Source organism: Hibiscus syriacus, unplaced genomic scaffold (assembly GCF_006381635.1).
Source record: "Hibiscus syriacus cultivar Baekdansim isolate YM2019G1 unplaced genomic scaffold, ASM638163v2 tig00116999_pilon, whole genome shotgun sequence".
NCBI lineage: Eukaryota > Viridiplantae > Streptophyta > Magnoliopsida > Malvales > Malvaceae > Hibiscus > Hibiscus syriacus.
Genome location: NW_024063515.1, coordinates 70,537 through 90,818, shown reverse-complemented (window position 1 = coordinate 90,818; position 20,282 = coordinate 70,537). Strand labels below are relative to the sequence as shown.

Below are 20,282 nucleotides of genomic sequence, written 5' to 3'. Positions count from 1 at the left end.
CAGATTCAACCCCTCAAGATCCAAAGAACCGTGAAAGCATTTGTCTTCCTTTTTTCCATTGGGTTTATGGCCTATAATTCGTGTAGCTCAAAATTTAAGATATTAAAATATTTTTAAAAATAGACACGTAAATGTTAATAATAAATCTTTTTTTATATAATAGAAACAAATAAATTTTTATAGTGGACACCAATAATAAAATAAATAATTAATATAAAGAAAATTAGATTTCAAAGTAATTACATATCCACTTTGAACAAGACTCGTCCACCACTAGCATGGCCAATGTATGTTCATGCCCCTATGCTCTTAATCACCCTGCAGCCTCAATATGGTGTTCAGCTACTCTTAATTAACAAGGATTATGAAAAAAAAACCAACCCGTTGTCTTCTTCGTCGACGTTCCCTTTAAAAAATCACAATAAAATAGCAAAATTTGCCAATGTTCGTTTATGTTAGACCTGTCCGAGAAAGAAACTGCTTCATACATGTATGTCTTGAATAAATATTCATGTATTTGGACTGGTTTGATCCAAGTTCATATCCAATAATAAAAACGGAAAAAACGTGTTATGCCAAAAGGCAATTCTATCCTATTTGAAATCCCAAAATTATGTAAACTATCCAGTCAATATGAACACAACAGCAACTAGTTGATCAACATTAGAATCTAAATCTTATCCTTAAAAGATCGTTTTTAGTAAAAAGGGGAAAGCTTTGGCGGTTCTTTATTCTCATATCACCTCCCTGAAGCAATCTTTAGGGCTCCCGGATTTTCCATATAGACAATTGGCTCATCCTAGTTTTCCAGAACTTTGGGAGTTAGGGGTATACTCTTTGATGGCTTTTTAAAGGTGGGTTTCGCGCCTTGTTAAAGGTGGTTTAGCTCGAAACGAATTTTGGATTCCCCCCCCCCTCTTCCTGTTAGATAATTATGTTAACCAACTGATTTGGATGTATCATCTGGGTAGATTTTGATTCCTTTATTTGGCTGATTTAGGTTGTGTCAATTTTGAATTTGAATTAAGCTCCGGTGCTATATTTATTTTTCCTATGTTTTGTTCAATTAATATCCTTGATATTGGCAGTATTTCCGTTCAGTATCTTGTTCCTTGTCTATTTTGTTTCTTTGTTGATTTAGTTCGTTCGTTACCTTGTCATCGGCGAACTTTTGATTACTTTTCAGGTTTCTGTTCAGGTTTCTGTTCCTGCTATTTTCAATGGAAGAGCAGGAATTATCTATGGCATTAGTAATCTAAGGTTTAGATGTGTTAAAAAGTTATATTCTGCATATTGTATTGACTTTGTGTTCTCCGTAACAGAAGGTTTGAAGCAATTTTACTTTGTCCAAGAAGATAGGATGCCGTCTGCTTATTTTTTGAGGCTGACAAGTGCTGTTCGAAATGGAATCCAGAGAACAGAATGCGTACCACAAGATTCACTTGAAGTTCTCATTGGAAAAGGGAAGCTAGGGTTTAGAAATTATAGGTCTTTTCGTTCTTCAAGGTTTTTGGGACTTGTTGATTTGCAAGGACTTCTGCGAACAGGGACAGTTTTGGCTGCAAGCTTGGATTCTCTATCAGTTAACCGACGAAGGAACATATCTGTTGTTGGAGTTTTTGCTCAAGCAATTTTTGTTCCATCTGTTTCAGGCCCTGCCTTTCAGGTTTGTGGTTATCATATTGATTCTTCCCTTGTTATTCCCGGTCCAATACCACTGCCTGTGAGCAAATTTCAGAGTACCCCTATGGCTTCTTCTTGTTCTGGGGTTGTAATTGGTGGATATCTTATTCATACATCGAAGTTAAAGCACCGGCACCTTTCATCATCCACAAGTAATGGTGATATCTTTTATGGAAATAGAAGTTTGAATAGCCGCATAATTCCTAGAACGAGTTTGAAAAACCAGGAGAAATCTAACAATCGTCCAATTTATAGACATTTCATGTACAGTGCTGGAAAAAGATGGTTCAACTTTAATCCGTCTTCAGGTTCAGGTTCAGGTTCAAGGGCTGTCCACAGTTCATTGCCTTCTAGTTTATTATCTGGGACTGTCCCTGATGTTTCCTTTGATGGTTCTGGATGTGAAGAACTGGCTTCCGGTTCTGGATGTGAAGAACTGGCTTCCAGTTCTGGGTCATCAGAAGAGTATGTTCTCTCTGCAGTTCTGAGTTCCTTATACTAAATCATTTCGTATTTTATGCCATTATATATTTTTGCTGTGTTTGACATCATGACAGGAAGATTTCATCCGGCAAAACTCTGAAGCTGCTTTCAGGTTCATGCTATCTTCCTCATCCTGATAAAGAAGATACTGGAGGAGAGGATGCTCATTTCATATGCGTGGATGAACAGGCTATAGGTATAGCAGATGGAGTTGGTGGATGGGCTGATATGGGTGTTGATTCAGGGCAGTATTCTAGGGAGCTCATGTCTAACTCTGTATCTGCTATCAAGGAGGAGCCTAAGGGCTCAATCGACCCTGCTAGAGTCTTAGAGAAAGCTCACTCTAGCACAAAGGCTAAAGGCTCCTCTACAGCATGTGTTATAGCACTCACCAACCAGGTAAGCCATTTCTATTCTCTGCCTGCCTTATCGTGTAAGGCATTGTTATTCCAACATAAGTAACATTTTCATGAAATGGTTATTTTGAATGCAAGCTCTCTCTTCTAAACCAAATAGAGTGCTTTATGCAGTTAGAATACACCTTATAATTAATGAATTACAGTTCACAGCTGTGTATGAATTTATCTGTAAAGGATTCCATCCACATAATTGCAATGCAGGGAAGTTCTCTGTAGGACCATAAGGGGGTAAAAATCTGTCAATGACTTGAAATGATGAAGTGCCGGACCTTAGAATCGAGGCTTTGTTGTTACTCTACATTCCTCTCAAGCAAACTGCACAAGTTACCCCTTTTTGCCTCTATGGACGAAGTTACTTGTTAGATAGTATATATTTATTTTCATTTTCATTTTTTGGATCTCTCCTACAGGGACTTCATGCCATAAATTTGGGAGACAGTGGTTTTATGGTGATTCGAGATGGAAGTACTATATTTAGATCCCCTGTTCAGCAGCATGATTTCAACTTCACATATCAGCTTGAGAGTGGAAGTAATGGTGATTTACCTAGCTCTGGTCAGGTAGTTACAAAAGTTCCTGTTATTATAATCTTGGAAATGGTCTCTTGTTTTGACTTTCAAGTAATAAAGTTTGGTTGTGTGGGCTTGTGAGAAAAATGTCTTGTTATAGGATAATTGCAAGTATAGTGATCGTACAATAAAAGAGATACGCCAAAATTTTGTGGAAAACCCTTGATGAAAAAAACACGAGAAATTTTACCAATGTTGGAAATAAAAAAGAATACAAGAAGATTTGTGGCTTTGCTCGGCTCAAATTAACTTCTAACCATTATCCCTAATATAGATTTATAGGGATAAGTACTTGATTATAAGGAGACTTGCTTAGAAGAATTTACTCAAACTAAGTTTCCTACTTTTAATCAACATCTAATAGTAGAAGTATAGTCTTATTCGGATTCAAACAGAATTCGGGTCACAAAACTCTAATAAAACTCGTAACATGTCTATTATTTGATGGATATTTGCTTTGGTGGACCTGTCATGTTAGATGGTGTTCTGCTGAATGTTTGCTGCGGATAATAGCTTAAGTAAATGGTAGATGCTACCTTAATATTCTCAAAAACTGATATGTCAACCAAATATTTATAAAGCATTAATGTACAAATTTTGATTCCTTTTTTATTTTTTGCACCTTTTATTTTTCCCTCTTGGTGCTTTAAACAAGAATTTCCCACATGTTTGTTGTATGTGAGGCTTTCGTTTATTTGATTGATTATGAAAATCTTCTGCCCAAATCAGATCATTGATGTTGCCGTTGCTCCTGGAGATGTTGTAATTGCTGGCACGGATGGACTGTTCGATAACATGTACAATAATGAAATTACTGCAGTCGTGGTTCATGCTGTGAGGGCTGGTTTTGGTCCTCAAGTGACTGCTCAGAAGATAGCAACATTGGCACGGGATCGAGCACAGGCTAGAGATCGACAAACTCCTTTCTCAACTGCTGCTCAAGATGCTGGGTTCCGTTATTATGGAGGAAAACTGGATGACATAACTGTTGTTGTGTCGTATATTACTAGCTCTGAGGAAGTACGTTTCTTTCTCTCGTACACTGAATCTTAATTCTTTTATCCCGTTTCAGGGTACTCGAAATAAGATGAATAAGACTATTTTTTGTTGCTTTTGAGAGTTACTGGTAAAAGAAATTTCCAAAACACGATTTGAATGTTCCTACCAAATTTCGGAAATTCATTCCACATCTTCATTGATTGAGTTTTGTTATTATAATTATTTACCTAATTAGTCTCACTTCCTGAATATTTATCTAGGCTTCAAGCAAAAGGAGCTGAATTATGGGCAGTCGCCTTCCAGTTTCCCTACATCTAAATGAAAACTAGGAGTGACTCCAGTTGCTCAGGTATCCATAAAAGGTCATTTTTATATTTGTACTGCAGTCTTTTGGTTTCCATATAAAATTGCCTCGTATTGATGCATAAGCATTCAAATTAGACGTTACAAATAATCTTTGATGTTTATATTCGTTTTCGTTGCATCCTTCTTAGTTACATGAAAGGTGCAAATAAATATGTTTTTCTCTTCCCAGTTATGCAAGGGATCAAGACTTGGTGAGGATTAGGACCTGGTTTTGCTTTGATCTGTGGTTAGGCTATCCGGTTGTCTTTTTGTGCTTTTTTTTCACATGGTGGAGTGAAGTGAGAAGATATGGTCTCCATGTTCAACACCTCTCAACATTATTGTAAATAAAAATATACATCAATGTTCTTTTATTAGTATATGAAATCCTGATTAAAAAGGGCTGCTCTGTTTATTTTCTGACGTCATTAACATTACACAACGTTGGATCATTTCTTTCCTTTTTTTTCTTTCACTAAATCACTTTGAATGTCTGATTTGATCTTTCTGAACAATCAAGAGAATGCTGGTGAAGCTCCAAATCAAACGAGCCTGCTAGATTTTACATTATAACCCAAAACTGCCTATACAGGACAGCGTGGGACGACAAAATGTTGGTTAATAACAAAGTAGTTCGAGGTTGTTTTACTGGGTTAGGTCTCGTAAATGCCATTCATGTTCCCTGTTTGCGCTCAAAAATGCTCCGTTGTCCTAACATAGTTATCAGAGAGGGAAGACGAACTAGCTATATAGATTTTAATGCCTACTCGATCACCGTTGATCATTTCCTCCTCGAAGATTCAAGAGAAAACATGATAACAGGCTGTGGATCTGCATTGGGTTTGCCGACCTTGTAACACAAAAAATCATAAATAACTGTCGCCATTACGACCTAACACCGGATAGTTAAATTGAATACTTAGTTAAATTTGGTTTCTATTTTGAAAAACAGATCAGTCTCTTGTTTTTTACCAGAAGTGAAGCCGGATAGTTTCGAATCCGGCTACGTGCCAGTGTATCTGAATGTATACGACCTAACACCGGCGAATGGCTATTTTTACTGGGCAGGCCTTGGTATCTATCATTCTGGTGTGGAAGGTAGCCTTTTTTTTCCCTTTCAACAGTATAATATTTGCCCTTTTTCTTGTTCACTCGGATTGAAATTTTCGTCAGGAAATTAAGGTTTTGCTTCTCATTTTTCATAATAGAGAATGCATTTGAATTGGATATGCAAAATAAGGCGTCGACTCTTATTCCGTTGTATTGCTATCTCATAGTTGAGTATTTTCTGATAACCTATGCACACTGTTTAGTTCATGGTGTGGAATATGCATTTGGAGCTCATGACTACCCAACAAGTGGAGTTTTTGAGGCCGAACCGCGACGGTGTCTGGGTTTCAAGTTCAGGAAATCAATATTCATTGGGACAACATCATTGGACCCTATCCAAATAAGGGAGTTCATGGAGTGCCATTCAGCTAGGTTCAATGGGGATACTTATCATTTGATCGTCAAGAACTGTAACCATTTCTGCAAGGATATTTGTACAAACTGACCGGGAAGCACATTCCTAAATGGGTAAATCGACTGGCAAGAATAGGTAATTCTTTTGACATTTCACTACTTGCAAGATTGTACTGATATCCCCGATGTGTTACGTTTTTGAGAAAAATGAAACAATTCGGATAACATGGATATTCGTAGTGATAGTAAAAAAAATGATTATATCTTTTGTTGGTGTTAGGTTCGATGTGCAACTGCATTCTACCGTAGGCACTCAAGACTTCAGTTGTGAAACATGATCCAAATTATCAACCGTGTGATAGTGAGAAGAGGAAATTGAGGTGCGCCTGGAGTTGCCTTTCTTCAGTTTCAATTGGGCAGAAGTCTTCATTACTTTTACGATCGCCGTTAAGAGGTGTTCTACGGCCATGGGAATTGAAGAAATCAAGAAGTGTTTTACTGAAGGAAAGGTGAGAGTAATTTGCGGAATCGCTCTATAAGCTTAGCGATTGAAGGTTTCTTTTAGTGTAGACATCCATAGTTTGGTTTCTTTTAGTGTAGACATCCATGGTTTGTGTTGCATGTTGTGATGCCTATAACAGTCTTCAATCTTTTTAGTGTAGACGTCTACAGTTTGTGGTGTATGTTGTAATGCCTATAACAGTCATACCGTTCAGATCTGATTAATGGTGGCTGATGCTGTACTGTCCAAAAGAGCCCGTCTTAATGCGAGTTTTCTTTAATTTGGTGTTGACGTAGATCATGGGCTTTCCTTCTCCCGGCATTTTGAGGATGACAATTTGCGTTGCGTTATTATCCAAGTCTCTACGGTTTTTCTTTCTTCTCATTCGCAATGCGTGTACTGAAAATTTTCAGGATAGAAACCAAAAAATATATATGAAACTATAATCTAACTCAAAACATACAATTTAAAAATTATAATCTACACTGATACTGATATACCTTGGTAACCTTATTTACAACATAAAAAGGAGTTGTCATGATTTTTGTTCTTTAATCTCTCTCCATGTTCTCTTCAACAGTACTACAAATAATCTTTTGTTAACTGATCAGATTTTCACATTGAATAAGGGAAACATACGAACCATTGATTTCATTGCCATAAGTATGCATTGAGGCGACTACTCTTATCATGTTTAGGCACAAAACAGTGCTGAACTTTAACCAAGTTCAGTACGGTTTTAATAACAAACAGTGTACACATTTCTACATTATGTATTACCGGAACATCATCCAACAAGTGCAGCAAACTACAAAACAAGGGTGCTCATTGTTCATAACATATTGCCGTACGAGCATCAGATATTGATATTATCGTAAAATAATCAAGAGCGGATATAAAAACAGGATGGCAGGGAATAAACGGATTCAGAGCACTTCGTCCAAATAGCTGAGAGTTAACTTCCAGTTCAAACAAGTTACTAAACGATTAAGATCCTTGACACACCAAACCAGAAAAATTCTAAGAGGCTCCAGGACTCTGTACTTAAGAACTTGCACTGTTGCACTCAGATATTGATAAAGGAACAGAAGGGCATAAAAGTAAGCTAGTGTTCTTAACTTGAACTAGAAGATCAGGGAAGGGAAAGCCCAGCAGGGGAAATGAAGTTTCCATCTCCATTGTGAGAACTTGCGAGTCTAATGTTGCCTATAGATTATGAGAGAAGCTGAAATGTGAAGTTAAGTCATTCCAAACAGATACTCTTATTCCCTTAACATTCAAATTCATTACCAAACATCAAGTTTCAGTCAACACTTGTATTAATTCAAAAATAAATTTAGCACATATTCATATGCAATAACTGCCCGTGTAAACATTTATTAAACAATAGAAACGTAAATCAAGAGAACCCCAAATTCTCCTAAGGATTCAGTAACAATGATTGGTGAGCCGAGTTTGGTGTGTGATCATACCTAGCATGAAACCCAATTTTTATGGGTACTAATAAGAGCGGATAAAAGCCCGGCGCAAGACAGCAAGAGAGGATCCGTAAAGCTTCCTTTACCGTCTCGAATATCAGCCAATGTCATTAACCCGTCGGCCAAATCTTGAACAACTGAAAGTTGCTTCATCAGCTTCTTTGCCCTCAATTTCTTCCTCCTCTCTTCTTCTTCCTTACACCCAACTCCTCCCAAAATCGCTATCTCGATGCTCGAATTCAAGCATGCCTCGTCCTCATTCATCTTCTTTAATTCCCTAAGCTTAATGGTAATACTCCCGATGTACCCAATAAACTCGGCCCAAGCACTGATCTTTTGTAAATTGCGGATCGATTAATCCCGATTTTGCCAACCAAACGAACTGTTCAATGAAATAGTATAAACCCTCGCCACCGTAGGCGATAATCGAGAGCAAAATCTCTTCCTTTGAATCCAAATGGGAGTTCCTCAAAGCGTTGACGTCTTGAACGAATTTCCCGAGCCGAAATGCTTTTCGACTCAACCCAACGCTTGACTCGAAACTCTTGAGCTGGCGAGAAAGTGGCACCGCTTCCGGGAGGAGCGAGGAGGCTAGTATGATCTTGGTAGCATAACGAGAGATTTTGAGGAGCTTGTCGACGCCGTCTCGCTTCGCGAGGTAAGTTTCGATATGGTTCAGGAAGTCCTTTTCCTTGGGCTTCGATTGGGATTGAGATGGGCAGCGGTGGAAGCTTTCAAATCCATGGCGGTTCAGAGAGAGAAGGCAATCAGAGGGAGGAGAATGTGGAAGGCGACAGCCAGTCAAAGGGAGAGAAGAATTCTGATTTTGTGTTGTAAAACGACGACGTACGAGTGCTTTCGGAGCTGTCAACTTGAGCAAGCCAAAGCGGGCAATGACAGTCAATATCGGTACGTGTGCCATGGTTTGAGCTCGAAAACAATTCCAGAGTCCATATTTTTGAATGGGTCGGAGTCGTGGGTAAATTTTTATGGGCTTAATTAAAGGAGCTGGTGAATGGTGAAATAGCCGTTGGTTAGCCACCAAAGTGTTGTCTTTTTAATTTTGGTTGCTGCTGGGGGGATCTTTATCTCAACGGTAAGGAAAAAGAAAAGGCAAGGAAAGAAGGTTCCTTGCTTCCCCAATTGCAAAGCTATTAACTTTGACAACTTCACCAACCGTTTTACATTACCAACTGAAGACGACCTTTAGCCTAAGGCCCCTTGTTAGGAAAGATACCAACTTTCCATCCCTTCCATATATTTCACCCACTTAACAAAACTTGGGCTTTTTTATGATCATCTTATCCTCAATCGTAATCAATTGCGATTATTACAACACACTTCCATGATTAATCATTTCGAAAGAAACCCTATTTACCTTTGTTCAAATAACGTCCTAACACCTGTTTTAATATCCTTTTCAAAAAAATGTAATCAAATTATGTGACCAATCTTTTACAATTGAAGGTAACCCTGCCTTTAGCTCAAGAAGACGACGACGAAGAAGGTAAACCTGTTTAATCCTTTATGAAATATTACTACTTTAAAAATGTTTACATATCGGTACTTGAACTAGGTTTTAATACTCAATTTGATATTTAATTTTTTTTTACCAATTAAGCATCTCTGAATTTAGCTTTTTTAGTCCAAATTGATGCTTCGGTCTTTAAACTAATTTAAACCAAGATGTCGAGTTTATGTACTAAATTGAATAAAAAAACAAGTTCAAATACCAACTTGGACAGGAAAATAGGTATCAAACTGAAAATTGAAGTCAATTTTAGGTACTAAATTGTATATTTACCCAAGAAAGTTTATAAATGCTTTGGCATTTTGGCTACCAACTTAAGCGACGCAAAGCAGGGCAAAATTCGTACTTAGAAACAACGAAATTAAATACCTTTCAACACCAAAACTGGATTTGAAACCGACACGCGGCCGTAACACCGGTATCTTACCCGTTATGCCCTTGCAGAAATCCGTTTTTAAAAACCTGGACGATTCCTCTGTTTCGTCGTTTAGTATTTTGCCTCTGTTCCTCTCTTCTCCGACAACTCCACCACTCTCAAACTCTATCCACGACCCCATGGCTGTTGTACCCTCCCGAAGCCGTTATTCCTTCCCCTGTGACTTCAAAAAGTAAGAAGAAAAGCCAGTTACTTTGAGTTCACTGCTTTTGAAGCTCAAATCAGGCCATAAAACAGCTCACATTTGAAGGTTTCACTCACTTTTCGAAGCAATGTCGGTAGCTACGAAGCCTAAGTTGTCGACGAAACCAGTAATGGAACCGCGAGCGATTTTCGGTCCGGCCGGGAACAGAGTTAGGGTTTCGGATGAGTCAAAGAGAAGAACCGAAGCTCTAAGAAAGCCCCAAAGACCCAAAGTCCCCATTTCCCACAGCCCACTGTCCGTTGTACAAAGCAATGTCTCCGTTGACAGCTCCAATTCCTCCGACTCTTCTTCAAGCAATTCCTCCTTCAAAACGGCAAGCTCTAGGAAAACCGTTAAGCGAAACGGAGTGAAGCAAGCCAAACCCAAGGTTGCTTCAACAGCTGACGAGTCTGTCACAGAAATTTATCCGGCAATATCGGGACCGTTAAAACGATGTGATTGGATCACTCCGTTTTCCGGTAAGTTAGTTAAAGAGAAAATCCTATAAATTAGTGAAAAAAATTTCCGTCCGAGGTTAAAAAATTCGATTTTACTGAGGCGGTTGATTTATTTTCTTTAATATAGTAGCGGGTTTGATAAACAAAGGAACTTAGCGGTGCCTAATAAATCGTGATAGCGTTGAGGCTTTAACCATTTAATGTTTATTCAAGTTTTCTGTGGTGGAGAGGTTGAAAGCTTTTATTACATGACATAGTGCTTTGAAAATGACACAAGTTGAAGTGAATGTCTGGAAATTCAGATTTCTATGATTTCCCTTTTTCTTGTCTTTAATTTTGTTGTCTACGTTGCTGTCAGGATTATGGTAGTTAGGTAGGATGTTACTCATTAAATCGTAGGCAATTAACCTTATTGTTCCATGCTGGCGATACCAACAAGCTTGTGAAATATAGGAATGTTAACTACCTCTGCATTTTCTCTTCGGAAAATTTTCCTCACATTGGGTTTTCTGGTATTGAATTAGACCATTGTTGAAAGGGTTTTCGCCTTTTTACCTGTGAAAGCTCGAGTTTATATAGGAAGTATGGATGCCGGCCTTTTTCTATTAACCTCTCGTGGTATATAATATAACAGCTTATGCTTTCGTTAACCTTTCTAATGTTGTTGAAGCTTTAAACAATTAAAACTAGGTGCATATGCTTGTTGTATCAATCTCACTTCAGTTCTTCACTGGTCTGTTCTGATCTTGTCTTGTAATAAAATTGAATTTTACAAGTCCATCATTTGTGCAGACCCACTGTATACTTCTTTTCATGACGAAGAGTGGGGTGTTCCGGTTCATGATGACCGGAAGCTGTTTGAGCTACTAGTCTTTTCACAAGCCTTAGCTGAACTCAGCTGGCCAACAATTCTCAACAAGAGAGACATATTCAGGTATCTTTGTTGTTAGTCTTTTAAAGAACCCAACAAGGACATGAATGTGATACTTTCTTGATTCTCTTTTTTCCCTTCTCTTTGGTTTTGTTTTTCTCTATTACCTCCTTTATTTTGTAAGATGTCAACCTAAAAGGAGATGAGAAATTGTTGGATTCTTTCTGCAGGAAGCTTTTTGACGATTTTGATCCATCATCAATTGCACAGTTTACTGAGAAGAAGATGCTATCATTGAAAGTTGATGGTTGCCTGTTGCTTTCTGAACCAAAGCTCCGTGCTATAGTGGTGAATGCTAAAGTTATTCTTAAGGTAAGTATCTGGTTATACCACATAGCATCAAGTCTTTCATCCTTTCTTGTCAGTGCCTGCGGTTGGAAAGTTGTTTTCAAAATAAAAAGTATGATCCTCTTAAATGGTAGTTTCATGTCTGATATAATAGTAAGCACTGACATTTAAGAAACTGATACTTGTTGCTTCTGCAAACTATCTTCGCACACACATAGAAGTGAAACAAACTAGAAAGGGCATCTGGTTGGCCTATAGCAACTGAATCAAGTTTGAAGGAAACACAGATATCTTTGTATGCTAAAGCCCTATGGTTTATTTAAATATTACAGGTTCAGCAGGAATTGGGTTCTTTCGGTAGCTATTGCTGGGGATTTGTAAACCACAAACCATTAAGAAATGGGTTCCGTCATGCACGCCAAGTACCAGTTAAGACCCCAAAAGCAGAACTCATGAGCAAGGATATGATGCGGAGAGGCTTTCGCTGTGTGGGACCGACCGTTGTTTATTCATTCATGCAAGTAGTTGGGATTGTTAATGATCATCTTGTAACTTGCTTCAGATACCAAGAATGCAATGCAAATGTCAAAAAGGAGATCAAACCAAGAACCGAGGAAACAGTGGCTAACTAAAGATGTGGAGAACATATGCTTATCTCATTAGTGAATGCTTAAGCCACACATACCTTTTCCTCGACTAATCACACTGATCTTAGTAGTAAGAAGATTATAGTTGGAGACTGACGATGACCAGATGTTCCGCAATATTCTGTTAGTTTTCCAGCACTGTATTGTATTGTATCATATCATCTTTCTTTCTTCATCTCCTGTGTGTTCCTTGAATTGTTTTTTGTAGAGCTTTTGGTAATATTACCTTTTTAGTGGCTTAAACCTGCTGTTCTCATGATTTGGTTGTAATAAAATTCGATCCATGTCTGTGTGTATCATTGTGTTGACAGTTTCCCTTGTTTTGTGGTTCGTGCATGGCTGAGTGGGAGTTATTTGCACTTTCCACATTCCCATTTCCATGTACGTGGGATGTAGTAGGGTAGTTTTGGGTGGTTTTTGATGGGATGTAGTAGGGTAGTTTTGGGTGGTTTTTGATGGGGAACCACAACTATAAATACTCATCTAGTCAGGCCCGGTTTTTAGATTTTGGTGGCCCTTGGGCGAACCAAAAAAATTAAGCCCCTAATCAGAAATTTAAGTTACAATTTATATTTGTGTCTTCGGTCACGTTTTGTTTATCACTATTGCAGATATAACTCACTGCAAGTATTGTGATTGTGAATTTTTAATAACATACTAGCGTGAACATAACAATTGTGGATATCACGGTTCAGACGATGTTGTTATCATTGTATGACGATCATCATTGTGGTTGCATACCGTTATTTAAGTAGTTGTTCTTAATAACAAGTGTTGAAAAAGTAAATTTTAAGGGCAACTCCATAATAACAAATTTTAAAAAAATAGATCGATAATAACAAAGATGAGAAACAAATTTAAGAGTAATAACAAATACAAAAAATAATTGGGCCACTAATAAAAAGTACTGAAAAAATTAGACTCATAATAACAAATAAATATTAGAAAAAATTTAAATTTTGAGTGTGTCTCTAATAAAAAAATGTTGAAAACATTTGGCCCTAATAATAATTATTGAAAATAATTGGGACTTTAATAACAAATTTTAGGAAAAATATTGACAAAAAATTAGACTTATACAAATATTAGAAAAAATAAATTATAAGAGCTGACCCCTAATAATACATATTAGAAAAAAATTGAGCCCATAACGATAAATATTAAAGAAAATTAAACCCTTAATAATAAGTATTAAAAATAATTGGACTATATAATTGATATAAAACTATTTTTTAAGTATAAAATATAATAAAAATTTTGGGCCCTGGACATGCGCCTCTCCTATCCAGTCCCAGATATGGCCCTACATCTAGCCTAGGCCCCTAAACATCAATTCATTCATTTCAAAACATTTTATTTGAGAGCATTTGGAAATTTACTCCATTTAACTGAGGTTTTGAGTGCTTAGAAGATCTTTGGCGGTTCTAGCTTTTGTGTAGTCAAGTTCGAAGTGTTCGAAGTGTTCGACGGTGATTCGTGGTGGTTCATGGTGGTCAACAGTGGCCTGACGAATTTGACGATAGTGCATTCAATTCCCAGATTTGGACATACGGTATATGCAATGACTGGATGTATTTATAACTTTATCTCTTTTCCACTGCTTTTATACTCAATGAGTGAAAGCATGTCTAACATGTTTGTTTTGAGTTATTCTCTTGCCATCTGTCCGCATCATTTGAAGAATTGAATTGTAGGATATCTGGTTATGTAAATACTGATAATTAGATCAATGATACGATGATGACAGAAAGCTACATGGCTGATGGGCCAAGCTTCGATTGGAAACAAAGTGGAAGGTCCGAAGCTCAATCAAGTGAAGAGATGTACATAAGACCACACCAGACAACTCCAATAAGTTAGTGGAGACTGGTCTTGCAATACCTAAAACATGTTCTCTCATTATTGCTTGGCGTCTATCGTTGTAGTGAACGTGGGATTTGTCGTGGGGACATCCCCACTGTAGAGGCAGCCAACTCTAGCATAAAGAACAGTCTTGGCTGTGGGTGGGAGGTCATCAGCTGAAAAATAGTAAATATAGTAGTAGTACTATTCCATTTGTTTCTTGGTTAGGTGATCGCCACGTAAAGAGAATGAAATCACAGAACTGGATATCAAAAATTGCTTACCAACAAGATCAAATGATTCAATACAACCATTAGGCTTTAACAGTACAAAGCCACTAAAACAATATCATTCACCGCGGTTTTACCCAAGACAACAAAGGCCTAAAAGGAAGACTAAGCTAGCAACTCTGCCACAGTATCCACAACTAATGCTTGTAAAAACAATCCGACTCCCTGAGGATTCAACCAGGGAATACGAGTATCAACAGACTCAAATAGACCCGGAAACGAAACATTACAGACGACCACGCAACTTTTCTTCCACCTTTGTTCTATAATTTCCAGATTTCACTGAGTGGATGAAAAAACAGTACTGAAAATGCTCTCTCCGTTATCTGACTGAGAACTGAGAATGAGGAAGGCAAAACGGCTTTTCCCACTGTCGTAACACACTTTAATGGCATCAGTTGACTGTCAGCCATTTTAACACCGAGCCTTCCCGCTTCCAAGTGTGAGCTCCAGATCATCCAATCCTACTTCATGAATCCTCTCTCCTTCCCACGGATTTACCTGTCCACTCTCAAACTGAAACTCTGAAACTCGCCCTTTCTCCCCGATCAAATTGTTGGGCAAACTTTGTGGAGCCAAAGGTTTGACGAGATTAAATGTTGGCGATGTAGGCACTTGTGACGTAGAAGGTGCAAACTTTTGAAAGCTTATCCACTGACCAGATTCAACTGTGGACGTATCAGATTCATCACATTCGGGTATAGTGGCTGGGGCATGGAACTGACGATGGGTTGGACTGGCTGGAGCAGATACTGCATAAAAAGGGTAGCTAAAAGAAGCCATGGACTGTTTTGCAATGGCCTCCCAGTAGGGAATTGGCTTAGGAGATCTTGAGGTTGGCGATGATAGTGGCGGTGTCACAGGGGCGCTGTTTGAGATTCTGAGAGGAGGGAGAGAACAAGGAATGGCGCTTCGAAGGAATGGAAGGAGACTGGATGGGTTATTTGCATCAGTTCTAGTGGGACTAGGGAAGGAAGAGGAGGAAGGACTGACTTGACAGGAAGGAATTGGACTTGGAAATGCAGAAGATAATGGACTTGGATTCTGGGAAGAATATGGGGTAATTTTAGCTGAACTGCCTGGTATATCAATTGGAGGTGGCTTACATCCCTGAACAACAAATCCAATTAAAACCCCCCAAAAAAATTATTAGCATAGAGTGATCCATGATCAAGGCTCAAGAACATTATACAGCAAAAAATGGCAATAAACAGCTAGACAAGAAAAGTTGTTCAAACTTAACAGTCCAGTTAATGAAGTTTCAGTTCCAGCACAGATCAATAGATTTTTGTCCAATTAGCAACTGTTCTTTCCATAAACGGCGATCTTTTATTTTCCTCCAATATTCCAAGCAAGCAAACATAAGCAACATCAAAATGAAATAAAGCAGATCACCTTTTTTTTAAATATATTTAAACCAGAAACCACAGCCAAAGTAAAATCAAGATGGGAATAAGATCCAACTAAATTAGAACAAAGAAAAGAGAGCAGAGAACGAAAAACAAAAAGTTCCATCTTGTTTGAACAGATCTACCATTATGTAAAAAATGAAAAGAAGTACGAGATGGGTAAATTAGATACCTTTCGATAAGTGGTGCCGTCTTCTTCAACGACCCAACCAGCCTCGGCACAAAGTGCTTTGAGGACCTCGTTGTTATCACAGTGCTTGGGCAAAATGAAATTTCCTTGAGCTCTAAGCCCAGTATATATCTTGGCAGCAATAGCTCGTCTCCTCCTCTCCCTCCTCCTGTTGTTCTCTCTCTCCCTCCAAGATGGCTTCCTCCTCGGCAACGGCGCCGGGGTCGACGTCGCTCCATGTGACGTCATTTCTTGATTGTACCAAGTACCAACAGCGGTGAAGGTGAAATAGGGGGTGGGATGGAAAGAACCAAGGATAGGTTCACGAGGATTACGCTTTTTCTTCGCTGGAAAAATAAATTAAAAATAAATAGAGAAGGAACGATGAAAAAGAAAAGCAAGGAAACACACTCCCTGCCCTCCGCTGATGCTTTTTTTCCTTTTTGGTGTTGGGGTGGGGGAGGGAATTATACAGTGCAGGCGAGTACTGGATTTAATCAAAGGAATATATAACAGCTAGGAATTAAGATTGTCGGATCAGGATGGTGATGATGAAACGTGGGGAAGCGGGACAGAAAAGGGTGGCGCGTGAAAGTGGAAAGCAAGTGATCACCAAATAATAGTAATGGTACGTATAAAGTAGTAAATAAGGGAAGGGTGGGACCAAGTCGTTGGAAGGAAGAGGACCCACCGGATTCGAGAGTATCAGACAGTTCATCTGATAAGTTTCTAACATCAAGTATTTAGTCAGATTTAAAAATAATAATAATATCGTCTACTTTCAATAAATAAATACTTTTTAAAAATTATATCTATGAAATTTCAATTATATTGATAATTCATCATCATTTCTTTGAAAACTATTAAAGAAAAAAAATAATCATTAAATAATGGAAATATATTTATATAAGAAAACGATTACATAATTTCATCAAATAAATAAAAAGGAAGTGTTCAAACTAGGCGAAATCAACGAAATAATACAGTCAAAGTTTTTATTTCACGAGATAATGCAGTGTTCAGATTAATTGTTCGAATGAGGTAAATTCTACAGTGATGGTCGTAGGTCGCCATGCATTCTGGGAGGCCTACGACGTGGCAGCATCCAGACGAACCAGCATAGGTCGCCATGCACGCCCGGCGTCCTATAAGGTCGCCATGCACGCCCGGCGTCCAACGTTTCTCGTGATGCTTTGCCCGGCGATGCTCTGCTTTGGTGCTATGCATGGACCATGCACGGGGCATGGGATAGGTCGCCAAGAGTTGTGTTCACGTGGTCTGCTCTCGGCAAACCTCTGCTCGCATGCAGCGTGAATTCAGCTGCATTATTGCAACACTTATTGCAGTCCTTCAGCTCACGTGAATGGCCCATGCAAAGGTGAATAACTGAAGCAAACAGGGTGGTTGTATTATATATTGGATGGGGGTTAATGAGTGAAACATAAAAGAAAGAAAGGGAGAAGAGAGCAAGGGAAAAGAGGAAGAATAAAAAGGGAGAGCACAACATCGAGGTAAGCTTTTTAATTATTTAAATTAGTTTTTTATTTTAAATTATTAGATTGTTAGTTTATGGTTTAAGGGTTTACAACATTTTAGTTAATTAGTTAGTTAGTTGAAGGTAAAACAAAATTGTAATTAATTAGTTTGCTTGATGGTTATATTTTGGTTGTTGAATTTATATTATATAAAAAAATTAGTTAATTAATTTAAGTTATATAAAAGAATAATTATTTAAATTAGTTTATTGTTATAAATTATTAGTTAATTAGTTTATTATTATAAATTAGGGTAAAACAAAAAATTATTTAATTAGTATGTTTGATAGTTACATATTAATAAAAATAATCAGTTAGCTTGTTAGTCGTTAGTTATATATAAAAAATATGTAATTAGTTTGTGTTAGTTAAATAGTTAAGTTATATTTATTTGTTGAATTTATATTATATAAAAAATTAGTTAATTAGTTTTTTAGTAATAAATTATAATTAAAAATTATTTATTAGTTTAAGTTATATTAAAAAATAGTTTATTAGTTAACGTTATATTAAAGAATAGTTAAAGTTATATTAAAGAATAGTTTATTAGTTGTTTAAGGGAAAATTTACGTTTAACTTATATTTTAAAAAGTTTAGTTTGTTAGTTTGTTAGTTTATTAGTTTAATATATTATAAGTTATTATATTAAATTTTTTTGTTGTGTTGTGAAATAATTAGTTAGTTAGATTATATTAGTTATATTAAATGATTTTTTAAATACTGATGTTTATTTTTTTTACAGATTCATTCCAATGGCTGACCAAATTCCACTGCTGCGACTTGACAATGAACATATTTCAAGTCATTTGGGAATAATGGTGAATAAAATATTTGTTTAATGAATTATAATTAATAAATATTTGAATATTATTTTATGATGATTGTGATGATTTTTTGCATTATTTAATTGTAGGAGGACGAGCAGCGAGTCCTTCGTCTTCGGCTACATAAAGTGCCCAAGTCACACAGATTGATAGAAGAAAACTTGCAGGAGGCTGGATTTTGGTATGTAACATTTGTGTGAGATTACAAGTTGGTCCCAGGTTTGATCAGTGCCTTGATTGAGCGTTGGAGACAAAAAACGTACACGTTTCATTTGCCGTGTGGCGAATGTACGATAACTCTGGAGGATGTGGCATTGGAACTCGGGGTCCAAACAAACGGGATGCCAGTGGTAATATCACATGAGTTTAATAATGTGGCATAACTTTGTAGCTTGTTTCTTGGGAAAACGCCCGTACCACCAGAGTGTAAAGGGTGGCGTGTGAGGTTGTCATGGTTGAAGAATGAATTTCAGCTTCAATCAAATAGTACGGAGCACGAAATTATATATGCAACACGAGCATATATATTACAGTTGATTGGGGGTATTTTAATGCCGGATAAATCCGGTAGTTATGTTCACACTCAGTATCTTCTTTTTTTAAGAAATTTTGAGAATAGTAGGCAATATAGCTGGGGATCGGCGATATTGGCGTTCTTGTATCGTGAGATGTGCAAGGCGTCATTAGTCGTGAATGATAATAATACAACAGAAATCGGTGGATGTTTGTTGCTGCTACAGTCATGGGCTTGGCATAGACTTCCGTTTCTGACACCGATTAGTTGGACTACGGTTGACTTTCCTCTTGCCGGAATGTAATATGATTTTCTATTTTAATATAAAATATTAATTATAAAATAAAAATGACCATATTTTTGTTTTGATTGATATACAGATGGAGGCATAAAATTGAAGGCACGGGGTTGGTGCACAACAACATTAAAGAGTTCAGGCTGAAGATCGACATTAAGGCAAAAAGAAGGTATGCATAATCTGTTATTTTTAATTATTATTTAAATTAACTATATTATTTGATTTAAATAAATTTTATTGTTTTTTGTAATTTTACAGTTTAATTGGAGACCATACATGAATGAAGAAATACTTGCGTTGATACCGCACGATATTTTAGATGGGTTTCAATATTGGTGTGCTGTTATACCATTGATCAATTTTTATTTTGTTGAGATCCAATTTGGGGATAGAGTGTTGAGGCAATTCCACTTCCACCAACCTATTCCGCGGAGTCCATGGGATCATGACCTCCTCCAAATCTTAGATGGTCGTCGTCAGGTGAATTGGGTTGAGTCGCATGACCAGCTGCACAGATTTGATGGTCGTCGTAAAGAAAATGTTAATTGGGTTGAGAAGCATGCAACATACATTAATGCTTGGAACAATAGGACTTCATTCATGCCAACTCTTGACGACATTCAAGACGACGACTTTAATTTTGAGACTTCGGCTTACCTTGCTTATTTTTTGGATAATAGAAAGCCATTTTTGACAACAATTGTAGAGATGCGACAATTTTTGAGGTTTAAAAAAAGATTTGGTAAAGCTGAATACTCTCTACCAAGTGAGAGTGGGAGTTCATCTCAACAACCAGAAGCAGAAATGACTGATGTGGATAATAGCGCACCACAACCGTTCGGCGATGCATACATACCAGAGTTTGTGCAACCTGATGCATCCATCTACTCTCCCATGTTTTCGTCGACGTATGACTTTGAACACATGTCAGTTCAAATGCCCCCAATGAATGAGGAGGATGAGTACCATACTCCTGAGCAACCG

At 37.4% G+C, this 20,282-nt stretch overlaps 3 protein-coding genes and 2 pseudogenes across 6 annotated transcripts; 3 read left to right on the top strand and 2 right to left on the bottom strand.

Moving 5' to 3' along the window:
- Nucleotides 1–727: 727 nt before the first annotated feature.
- On the top strand, nucleotides 728–4,473 carry LOC120194551 (probable protein phosphatase 2C 55). Of its 4 annotated transcripts, none has more exons than XM_039196824.1 (6): nucleotides 728–854; nucleotides 1,356–2,148; nucleotides 2,241–2,565; nucleotides 2,996–3,145; nucleotides 3,884–4,174; nucleotides 4,414–4,473. In XM_039196824.1, exons 2-6 carry the CDS (start codon nucleotides 1,361–1,363, stop codon nucleotides 4,432–4,434), a joined length of 1,575 nt encoding a protein of 524 aa, XP_039052755.1. In that variant the 5' UTR covers nucleotides 728–854; nucleotides 1,356–1,360; the 3' UTR covers nucleotides 4,435–4,473. The 4 variants fall into 4 exon arrangements, with proteins under 4 accessions (XP_039052755.1, XP_039052754.1, XP_039052753.1 ...); XM_039196823.1 differs by having other exon boundaries at nucleotides 1,323–2,148; XM_039196822.1 differs by lacking the exon at nucleotides 728–854 and adding an exon at nucleotides 940–967 and having other exon boundaries at nucleotides 1,323–2,148.
- A 691-nt stretch (nucleotides 4,474–5,164) lies between these two features.
- Nucleotides 5,165–6,755, top strand: LOC120194566 (annotated as a pseudogene).
- A 1,059-nt stretch (nucleotides 6,756–7,814) lies between these two features.
- Nucleotides 7,815–8,701, bottom strand: LOC120194556 (annotated as a pseudogene).
- Nucleotides 8,702–9,978: 1,277 nt separating this feature from the next.
- Nucleotides 9,979–12,701, top strand: LOC120194554 (probable GMP synthase [glutamine-hydrolyzing]). Its single transcript, XM_039196826.1, has 4 exons — nucleotides 9,979–10,572; nucleotides 11,344–11,485; nucleotides 11,653–11,794; nucleotides 12,103–12,701. Exons 1-4 carry the CDS (start codon nucleotides 10,182–10,184, stop codon nucleotides 12,400–12,402), a joined length of 975 nt encoding a protein of 324 aa, XP_039052757.1. The 5' UTR covers nucleotides 9,979–10,181; the 3' UTR covers nucleotides 12,403–12,701.
- A 1,792-nt stretch (nucleotides 12,702–14,493) lies between these two features.
- Nucleotides 14,494–16,432, bottom strand: LOC120194555 (protein BRASSINAZOLE-RESISTANT 1-like). Its single transcript, XM_039196828.1, has 2 exons — nucleotides 16,131–16,432; nucleotides 14,494–15,659 (listed from the first exon to the last, which is right to left on the bottom strand). Exons 1-2 carry the CDS (start codon nucleotides 16,374–16,376, stop codon nucleotides 14,964–14,966), a joined length of 942 nt encoding a protein of 313 aa, XP_039052759.1. The 5' UTR covers nucleotides 16,377–16,432; the 3' UTR covers nucleotides 14,494–14,963.
- Between the last annotated feature and the right edge of the window lie 3,850 nt (nucleotides 16,433–20,282).